Consider the following 11,023-nt stretch of genomic DNA (forward strand, 5'->3'; position numbering starts at 1 on the left):
TCCGAGGCGCACGACCTCACGTGTTGAGGCATGGTAGCGATCATGGTGACAAGCGCTATTTGGTGACGTGGGTGGGCGCATTTCGCGGTTGCTATATCTAGCATGTACAGTGACACGCGGATCGGCTCGCTGCTTGGTTACAGACGAATACGCACGGGCTCGCTTTCGGTAGCATGTCATAGTATCATTGCAGAGTGTGGCCCGGGTAAGGGCGCTCGTGGGGCTTGTACAGTACACACACCGCCAACGCGAGTCGCTCTGTATTAATTCCTAATGTACATGACGCACGCTTCGCTGTCAGATGTACATCACGCACACATCGCTTGTAGCATGTACACACGCTACGCGTCGTGCGTTGTACAGTGTACACGTAATCATACGTACACAGCGTAGTAAATGAATAAAGCGGTAGTAGAAGTTGGTACATTATAGTAACATAATAAGCGTCTAAAGGTCGCTGTATTTAACAATTTTAAATGTCTAATATCTTAGATGGCCCATGTAACAGATGCCCCAATCGCCTATTCTGGATGTACACTGTAACGAAAAAAAAAAAGAAGTGGCTAACTCCGCAAGAGGTCTGCGAAACTCATGTGTGATAAATCACGGGCAAAACAATGTATTACAGAGGATCCGGCTCGGAACGCAGGAAGACGAAAATCGGCCCTCGTATCCCGAATTCGATTTCCGTGGAGTCCGTGTGCTACAGGGCCGGCGCTAGATATATTATAGTAATACAGTGTACATACGCATCATAGCTAACATCGGCTATATTGGAGTATGCAATAGGTATAACATATAACATGATAGATAGAGGTGGCATGAGCTTCGAGCGGACGTAAATGGAACGGACTCCGCATCGCTTTGTACATGTAGCAAGCCCCCAAGCTAGTCTCAGGGAACGTCTCTAGCACGCAGTCGGCCTGCTGTTTTATTCCGTCCATTTAGCACTATAATACATGTAACATATGAACCACACGCTACTACGCTTTTCGTACCCATAGTACATCTGATATATAACGCCATAACACCCCTCCATACTATATATTATTAGATAATAGCGATATAGTACTAGTTATTTAAAACGCAACTGCCGCTCGCTTGGTTACAGGATAGCCAGTCTCCTACGCCCCCTCTAGCCATCGCCGGCCGAGAAAGGGCATGTGTACATGGTAGTGACCTTACCACTGTACCAGGTGATACGGAACCTCTGAGACCCAGGGTGCGGCGCGCCCCGGGTCCGTGCTATGTATCATGACATACGCACGAGTTATTCGCCTGTCATGTGGCAGGAGAACTAGGCGGGAGTTAGCCACCCTCCGCCAATCCCTCGGCCCATCTTGTGACCACAAATCGATACAGTCGTACCACAGAGACAGCCATCTCGTCTCTTCAGTTCCGGTATCTTGTACATTGCGTATCAGTAGATTTGCACGTCAATGTCCGCCGCTTGCTGCTAACATGTACATAGCGCACGAGAAGGCATATAACAGAACGTGTGGTGCAGAACCTCCAGAGAGATACACATGTGACGCACACGCTCACTCCGCGCGCTCGGCGCAGTGTATAGGTGCCTAACAGGTAGTGAGGCAAGTGCCTCACCAGTCGTGTGAAGTCACCTTTGGCCGTTGGGCCATAGCCGAGATCAAACTATGGCAAAAAATTGAGTTCCCTACACATCTGTGTTACACCGAATGCGTGACGTACTCAGCAAGCTGCGTTACTACAACACCGCTATGGGTTACATGGTTACAGGGCGGCAAGTGCACGCGAAGCGATGGCTTGCACAACGAACTAATGCATTATATACTACATATAAATCATATATGATATATCCTACCGTGGTATAATATACATAATATGATATTAAAATGATATTGTATTTAATAATATATACAGCTGGAAAATGGAGTACACGTCTCTACTAACTGTTCATGACGTGGGCGCCAAAACTATCAGAGCACGCCGACGTCGACTTCTTCCGGCTTCTCGACAAACTGGTAGCGGGCGCCCGCGTCCAATGTGCCTGCGTCCTGATGTCGAGGATCTCCGTCCATTAACCGGCCGGACGCACCGACGTTGAGCGCTGCTCGCTTCGGCCCATCGGTGCTCAGACATCGTCCGTTCTCAAACCTGGCTTCACCGTGCGTCGCGGAGGCGAACACACGAGACGAGTTTTAACTTTGTACGTTCTCTGGTTCGCCGATGTTTTAATTACATTTTTTCTCGCTCACACGAGTTTTTAAATGTTTTAAACTTTCTTTTCACAAGTTTCAATTAAACTTTTGGTGTTTCGACCGAGTTTCAATTTAGGTTTAATCTTTCAACTTTTTACGCACGGCAAGGATGAAACTGGGTTCCCACAGATCACCTGGAGTGAAATTTAATCTGACTTTTCATGACCTAAGAATTCTCTCATTAATGATCTAAGTTTTAGAAGGAATGCTCTATAACCAGGGTTTCTTCTGGGCGGGGCGAATTATACAAAGAGGTAACTGGCCCGGTTTGGCCGAAAAACCATCGGCATAAGCTTGGATTCAAAGCGTGTTGCGCGCTCTCGAGGAGCTACGCAACAGAAAGCTGCCGCGGAGGAGCAATTCGCGCGCCAGCGTAGAGGGGTCCGGTATGCTCGCCCCGGCGTAAACTTTTTGGAAAAATTGTGCAATTTGGTGGCATTCTAACTATTCTAAACACATTGTATGAGACTCTTAAAACTCTTTTTCAAGTTGTCAAAAGTTACAAATTAAACTATGACTATGAATGCTCCAGGAAAATCTTAAATTTAATGACTTTTAATGACTTTCCCCATTTTCCATGACTTTTCAAAGTGCCTGGAAAACCAAAATCATTTCCACTGACCCCTTCCTCTCTCTCTCTACTCTCTCTCTCTCTCTCTCTCTCTTCTCTCTCTCTCTCTTCTCTCTACTCTCTCTCTCTCTCTCTCTCTCTCTCTCTCTCTCTCTCTCTCTTTCTCTCTCTTTCTCACTCTCTCTCTCTCTGTCTCTCTCCCCTCTTTCTCTCTCTGTGTGCGCGCGTGCGTGTGTGCGTGAGTGCATGTGTGAGTGAATGTCTCTCCCTCTCTCTCCCCACGCACGCGCGTAGGAAGCTGAGGGTGCCGTCCGCCGACATGGTCTACAACGTCGTCAGCAACAACCGCAACGCGGCGGCGACGCAGGCGCACCGCGTCGATCGCCTCGCCGCGCAGCTCGCCGACCTGCGGCTGTACAACGCCGCCGCGCGCTGGACCGACATCCCCGCCTCCGCCGCTCCACCCACCGCCGCCGCCGCGGGACACGACCACGAGAGGACGGTCGACCGCGGGTACGTACGGGCGGGGGGGGGGGGGATGATTGCCGGGAGTCGGATCAGGATCAGGCCACTGAACTACATTGACTGGAGGGGAGGGGCGACCACCGGGAGTCGAATCAGGATCCGTTTAGGCGCGGGGGGTGTTTGGGCGAGTTTTTTCATTTAGAGAAGTGTTGTCGTGTGTTCGGAGAGTCAGAGAGACGCCTAGGTTAAGGTTTTCTTTGATGGAGGGGTGCTGAGGCGTGTGTGGGTGTCTATGATGTGCTGCTGCGAGTGTTTGTTTTTACAGTGTATACTGATGTATGGTGGAGGTGTTTAGAGGATACTGTGTTACACTGCTTGAGCCTCACATTTCCTTGTGAAGCGAATGTGAAATGTGAGCGAGTTCTCAAGTAAAGGACCTAAGCGAAATTGACTCCTAATGTTTACTAATGAGAAATTGTACCTAATGAGTTTTTGAGTGCGCAGCTAACGTCTGCCTGCCCTTATGTTATTTCACCTTCTGCAGTAACAAGGTATCTGATCTATTACGTCTGATGAGCAGCTAAGAGTTGTGCATGCGCTCTGTCTTAAGATATTTTACCTTCTTCAGTGACAGAGTAGATCTATTGTACAGCTAAGAATTGTGCACACACTGCCTTATGCTATTTTACCTTTTGCTGTGAAATTGAGTATGTCTATCATGCAGTGTTGCGCACACGCTCTGTCTTGCTCTATTCTACCTTCTGCAGTGACGGCGCCGTGCACACACTCCGCCTTTCACAATTTTAATGCCTTTCGTGAGAGAGCTGATATATTGTGCAGCATATAATTGTGCAAATCTATATCTTATATCTTTATCTTTATCTTTTGTATATATATATCTTTCTATCTTCTGCAGTGATGGCGTGGACCTGTCCGTTCTTGCCGACTCGCTGCTGCAGCACAAGGTCTCCTCGCCGAGTCCCACTAAGCGGCTGTCTCCGGAGGCGCAGAGCAGACTCAAGGAGCTGCTGGGCCGGAGGAAGGTGACGCCTGTGCGATCCACCGTGCCAGGTACGCCCCATGTGCGCGCGCGCGATGTTGTCTCGCCACGACCCGAGATGCAGAGATAAGAATCTCCCGCGGATCCGCGGTTTACCGCGTTTTTCACTTTCGAAAATTATCAATTTTCCAAATCGTTCAAATCCATTGAGAAAATTGTAGGGTGGGGGGGGGTACTGCCACCCGCGGACAGTGGAAAAATGTCCCACGGCTAGTGATGCTTTTTTACCATCTGAGCTCGCCATCCCGTGGCCGACAAATGTACTAGTCAGTCGCGCAATGCGCGCTCAATGAAGGCGTTCATGAACAAGCTAGTTTTCCGAATTTCTGTGCCTCAGAATGCATCTGCAAGCATCTAATTTTTTTTTTAAAGAACTCCCTGACCCCGTGAAAGTGCTACCAGTAAGTAGAAATATGTTCCGCGGATTTTGTCCGGGGCTGTTCTCATCTCTGGAGATGTGATGTTGTTGTGGTGTAGGGTCGAGACTTTGTGCGGCGCCGGCACTGGGTCGACGAGTCATTGGTCGGTGGCACGCGCTACGTGTCTTACTAATAAATTACTTACTAATAACTTGCTTATTTCTGCTAATTGGAACTCTGCGTCGGACCTCGCTGCTGAGCCGACGAGTGATTAGTCGTTAGCGAGAGTTACCACAACCGATTCCAACTCTGATATCGATCTCTATAATTGATAATGTTAATGTTAATGTTAATGTTAATGTTAGCGAGACGAATAATTGTCGTGCTGTTGATCGACGTCGGCTCGTGATTGCAGCGAACCTGATGGTGTCGAAGGTCGTCTCGGTGGAAGCGTTGAAGCGTCAGCTGGAACACGAGCTGGCGTTGGAGGAGAGCGCCTGCGCGGAGCCTGTCGACGACGCCAGGGATGCTGCCGACGGTGGCGCCACCTCTGCATTCGGGCGACCACTCGCGCAGCCAGATGGTAGGTAGCTCGTCTTCCGCGCGTCTTCATCGCGCGATTGCAGTCCGAACGAAGGTTGTGACATCGTAAGTTACATATACGTAAGAGGTACCGCTGGACGGCGAGAAACGTTCTGCTAGGAACCGCGTACCCTTTGTCGAGGTAAACTAAAATCAGAGTTGTCTTAAAAAGAACTCGATTAATTTTATTCGACTTCAAAGTGCATGAAGAAAGTGTCAGTTTCAGCTGCTCGAAAATCAGTATTTTTTTATTAAAATACTTTCGACTGTCGTGTGTTTTTTTTCAACTGTCGTGTTTTTCGTCGAAAAATGTTTTCCGATAAAACGCCCTCGACCGTCATCCGAGAATTATTACACGTTACAATCGCACAGGTGTGACCTCACAATCGATTAAGGTCACCCCGGAGGTCACTGCCGGCCAAACGACGCCCCCTGGCAAGCCGGCGGTCGCGTTCGACCAGCTTGCCGCGTTGGCGACGGCAGCCGGTAAACCGGATGCACCCGTTACTCGGTTCGGTCAGGAGGGCAGCGCGTTCAGTAGCACGGCCTCCGCTGGAGCCGCGGCGGCGGCCGGCAAGACAGCCGCAGTTTTCACCTTCGGATCGGGTAGGCTGCTGCGTCGCAGAGCGCCGATGTTCTCTCGTATTCGCGTGAAATATTTGGAGAGCTGCGTTTGTTTTCTGGTTTTATTAGCGTAGGGTTGCTGCGCGTCCGGTGCTGCGGTGTCTCTGCTATGTTGTATCTCTGCGCATCTCGTGTCGTTTCTGTGTTTGCGTGTTGTGTCTGTGTTGGTTTCTGTTTCATTATGTTGTGTGCGTGCTTGCGTGCGTGCATGCGTGCATGTGATTGTCTCTGTTATGTCTAATAGTGTGTGTCTTACATCTGTGAACCTATATGTGATGGCTGTGAACTGTGTGTGTGTGTGTTATATCTGGCTGTGTTATACCTGTGTGTGCGTTATACCTGTATGTGTGTTATACCTGTGTGTGTGTTATACCTGTATGTGTGTTATACCTGTATGTGTGTTATACCTGTATGTGTGTTATACCTGTATGTGTTATACCTGTATGTGTTATACCTGTATGTGTGTTATACCTCTATGTGTGTTATACCTGTATGTGTGTTTTATCTGTATGTGTGTTATACCTGTATCTGTGTTATACCTGTATGTGTGTTATACCTGTATGTGTGTTATACCTGTATGTGTTATACCTGTATGTGTGTTGTATGTGTGTGTTATATCTTGCATTCCTTCTGTAATTTTTCTCTCAAGCATTCATTCTTCTCAAGTTTTTGATGTTACGTCTGAGCGAGCGTGTGTTGCTTATCGACTCGGTTCTCGTCTGCAACCGCGTCAACGCCGTCGTGTTGCAGGCGCCCCGGTACTGGCGACGGCCGGTGGAAAGACGGACACGCTCGGCGCCTTCTCGTTCCAAGCCCCTCCTGCGTTCACCGACGCGTCTCCCGCGGCGAAACCTCCGTTCGGTGGCGGCGGCGAGCAGAAGAAACCGGAGGGCGTTACCGCGGCGACGACAGTGGTCCGGTCCGTGGCTTCGTCCGCCGTGACGGCGCCTTCAGGTAGCCGTGGCGACGGATCGCTGGTCCGCGGGATGTCATTGAGTAGATCGTGATTAACGCTAGAGCGATTGATGCTGCGGTGACGACGACGAACGTATTTGTTTGCGGTCAGCGTGTTTTTTTAACGATTCGGTTGTGAGATAATCGATGATAATCAGGTAGTAACGTCAGTAGTGGATCGCAGTTTTATTTGTTGGTGAGTAGATTGACGGTTGGCAGCAAAGTGATCACGATCGTTATTGTGATTACGCTTGTCACTTGTCACTTGTGTGCGAAGTTATTCATTTGCGTCATCGTAGTTTTAAGATTTCAATCCTTGGCTAGGGTTGATACCATTGATATCGCTTGACAGTGGATGTTTTTCGGAATTGTGCATATATATATATATGCATGCCTATTTGTTTCTAAACCATGTTCTGTTTGTGTTTTTTTGAGCCTTGAAAAGCCTAAATATACGATACCCATAAGACTTATACGAACATCATTTGCTTTAGCTTTTCAGTTTAAGGCACAACCATCCTTCTCTTTTGCGCCAGTGAGCACAGTCTCGTCTGTTGGCACCACCAGCAAATCAGCAACTGTCGAGCCAATATCTACATATGCTGGTGAGATATATAATTAACATATAAACTGTGCTGATTCTAATTGATGTTAAGGAATGAAGAATGAGTTGCAACTAAAATATACGTCTTGCAATTTTGTGCTTAAGGTTATTAAGATGCTAATATTACTCTATCCCTCGGCATTATTTTGACATTAAATTATTACTATTAATTTATTCTTGCTGTGTAGCAATATCTAATGACATGAGCCGCAAGTTTGGGTCGATAAACACAGATTTGCAAACTTTCAGTTGCTGTACAACAATAATTGTTATGTAGGTACATAAAACCCTTTTAACTGAAGATAATTATGGGAGCTATCCTAGCACTTTTCCCTTAAATAGGCTACGCTTCCAATTACAACCCAAAACGTTTTAAAATTCTTTTCATGAAATATCTAGAAAATGACGAGCATAAATCACGTGAGGCCAGCTTTCAGGAAGTAGTAGGTAGTAGGTAGTAGGTAGTAGTAAGAGGTAGTATAGTGTGTGAATGTTGTGATGTGAAATGCTGTGGTGCACTTCTGCAGTCCTGGAAGACGTTACTCCACCGTCAACCCCCAGTTCATCCGAACAGGAGGTGGGAGGAACTGTCTGTCCACTCGGACTCAATGGCATGACCATAGAGGAGCTTAACAAAGGGGAAGAGGAAGTTGAGCAGGAGGAAGAGGCGGAAGGGGAGGAGGAAGAAGAAGAGGTGGACGAGGAACCGGAAGAAGGAGAAGGGGACGAAGAGGAAGGTATAGATTACACGTGGTTTGGTTATAATGGTTATATATGAGACCACACGTGGTTTGGCTCATCATATCTCCTATATGGTTTATTCCCATGAGAAATGTGTATAATACAGATATCTCTATAGTCTTCGCAAATAAATGTAGACCTTTGTAATTTCGTGAATCATTGTTTGTTGTATGTGGAACTTGTTTTTTTTTGCTAACACATTTGTTTTTAAATTACTCACTGCTGGTTGTATTGTGTCACTTGCTTTTTTGCAGACACGTTTGTATTTTCACGAGTCATTGTTTGCTGTTTTGTGTCACTTTTTTGCAGACACGTTTGTATCTTAATGAGACATTGTTTGCTGTATGGCATCACTCGTTTGCTCGCAGACACGTTTACGATCGAGGAGGAGACTGCGTCGACAGACACCGTAGTGTTGGCCCTCGCGTCCTCACAGGCCCCCGCCGCTCCCGCTTCCCAACCATCCTCTCAGGCCTCGGCATTCAGCTTCGCTCCCAAGACGAGCCCGGCGACCGGATCGCTGTTCGCCGGCGCGGCGGCAGCGCCCGCAGCCGGATCGTCCTTGCTCGGCGCTTTCGGAGGAGTCAAGACGAGTGGCTCGATCTTTGGGGGCGCGGCCGCGGCATCGCCGTCAGCGGCGTTTGTCTTCGGGAAGCCGGCCGGCGCCGGGTTCACGTTCGGCAAGACCGCCGTGCAGGCCTCAGCCGCCGCAGCGCAGCCGCCACCGACCTCTGCCGCCGCGGCGTTCACCTTCAAATCGCCGTCGCAGGCGGCCGACGCTGCGGCAGCACCGTCGTCCGAGTCTGCTACTTCCCCCGCAGCGCAGGCGGCAGTTAGCAAGGGCCAGACGCCTGCTGTGTCGGCGGCAGCAGAGGGAGCGCCCTCTGTTGTCACGTCGGCGGCGGGTGAAGCGAGCGCGGCGGTGAATTTGAGCTCGGTTTTCTCGTTCACTTCACCGTCGGTCTTCGCATCGTCCTCGGTTACCACGGCAACGACGGCAGCAGCAGCGCCAACAGTGGCAACAGTAGCGGCAACAATGACGACAACATCAGTGGATGCAACAGCAGCAGAAGCAGCAGCAGCAGCAACTACAACGGCAACGACTACAGCAGCGGCAACAACTGCAACAGCAACATCAACAACGACATCAGCAGCACCGGTAACCACGGGAACGTCGTTTGGGCAGCCCGTTGCCGCGGCTACGAGCTCCGTGTTTGGCGGCGCAGGTGCGACCGGATTCAGTTTTGCGTCGCCGGCTGCTGCCCCAGCCCCTACCGGTCTGTTCGCAAGGTACGTATATCGTTATGGGATGCAGATAATAAACAGTAAATGGAACAAATGTTAATGGCCATGCATAGACATATAGTCAGACCCGCCGTAGCGGTAACCTCTATGGGAACCGACGTCCATCTATGAATTACTGTGTAAGCCATATTTTTCGCGTACAGATATTTTCGCGAATTCAGACTTGACGGACAATTTCGCGAGTGGTTAATTTCGCAGTCGGTGAATTCCCGAATCGGTGAAGAACAGCGTGTTGTTGTTTTCACGTGTTGTTATTTTCGCGTGCGGTCAGGGAGACGCGTTCGCGAAATTCGCGAAAATTAAACCATCGCGAAATATACCGCGTACACAGTACTTGGCATTTTCCTTTGCTAGTTGTATAGTGAAGCCTGACTATAGAATCTCTACTGAAGCCTCTATGGAATCGAAGCCTGTCTATGATGAACACTTTTTCCGCATCCCCTCGAATGCATGCGTTAATCGCCGCGATGCATCGTTTCAGCTCTGGCTTCGCTTTGCCGTCGAGCGGCACAACAAGTGGCAGCACATTCGGCGGAGCCTCGACGACGACCGCCGGTGCCACCTCGCCGTTTGGCGCAGCGGCGCCGTTGTCGCCGTTCGGGGGCGCCACCACGACAACGACGGCGGCGGCGACAGCAGCGACCTTCGGCGGTTCCTCAGGGCTGTTCGGAACAGCTCCGGGAAAGCCGCTGTTCGGTGAGGCTACTCCGCCGGCCACGGGAACCTCTCTGTTCGGCGGGGTTGCCACCGCTGCGCAGCCGACGACGACGGGAGCGTTTGCCGGCGCGTCCGTCTTCGGCTCGAAGCCGCTGTTCGAGCAGGCGCCCAGCAGTTCGCTGTTCGGCCAGCAGGGGGCGTTCGGCCAGTCGGCGTTCGGCGGCGCGACGGCCACTACGAGCAGGTGAGGGAACTCGACGGGAATCGCTGGGGCATGATTGGCCGTCAGCTTTGGCTAATCGGCGTGGCGATAGGACGCTCTAAGCATTGCCATGGTGCTGCAGGTCCACATAGCAAGGAGGAGGCAGAACGCAAAAATTGCCTCCTCCCTCCCGCGATAATTCCTCCGTGAGCCCCTCCTTGTTCTCGCTCTCTCTCTCTCTCCCCCTCTCTCTCCTTCTCTAACTCTCTTTTTCTCTCTCTCTCTTTCTCCCTCTCTCTCCTTCTCTAACTCTTTCTCTCTCTCCTCTCTCTCTCTTTTTCTCTCTCTCTCGCCTTCCCTCCCTTCCCTCTCTCTGTATCTTTCTTTTATTGCATTTTTTCACAAACGCTTTTTTTCGCTCGGCGTCGTTTCAGTTCTATCTTCGGACAGCCGAGTACGTCAGCGGCGGGTGACGGAGGCGGAGGTTTCTTCAGCGGCCTGGGAGGCAAGCCGAGCGCGGAGAACGCAAACAAGAGCGTGTTCGGTGGTTCCAACCAGGTGTTTGGGTCGTCTACGGCACAGGCAACGAGTACGTGCGCGCACATTGTGATTATTATTATTATTATTAGCACTGTTATTATTATTATTATTATTATTATTAT

At 49.9% G+C, this 11,023-nt stretch overlaps 1 protein-coding gene across 1 annotated transcript in view; it reads left to right on the forward strand.

Moving 5' to 3' along the window:
- Positions 1–11,023, forward strand: part of LOC106815027 (nuclear pore complex protein Nup214-like) — a 27,524-nt gene that overhangs the window by 9,766 nt on the left and 6,735 nt on the right. Inside the window, exons 13-22 of the mRNA XM_014819448.1 lie at positions 3,103–3,321; positions 4,190–4,344; positions 5,108–5,275; positions 5,647–5,880; positions 6,649–6,852; positions 7,347–7,457; positions 7,984–8,193; positions 8,566–9,487; positions 9,984–10,403; positions 10,796–10,950. Of these exons, the coding sequence (XP_014674934.1) occupies positions 3,103–3,321; positions 4,190–4,344; positions 5,108–5,275; positions 5,647–5,880; positions 6,649–6,852; positions 7,347–7,457; positions 7,984–8,193; positions 8,566–9,487; positions 9,984–10,403; positions 10,796–10,950 (2,798 nt within the window). The remainder of the gene's footprint in view (positions 1–3,102; positions 3,322–4,189; positions 4,345–5,107; positions 5,276–5,646; positions 5,881–6,648; positions 6,853–7,346; positions 7,458–7,983; positions 8,194–8,565; positions 9,488–9,983; positions 10,404–10,795; positions 10,951–11,023) is intronic.

The sequence above is a fragment of the Priapulus caudatus genome, unplaced genomic scaffold (genome assembly GCF_000485595.1).
Source record: "Priapulus caudatus unplaced genomic scaffold, Priapulus_caudatus-5.0.1 Scaffold1025, whole genome shotgun sequence".
NCBI lineage: Eukaryota > Metazoa > Priapulida > Priapulimorpha > Priapulimorphida > Priapulidae > Priapulus > Priapulus caudatus.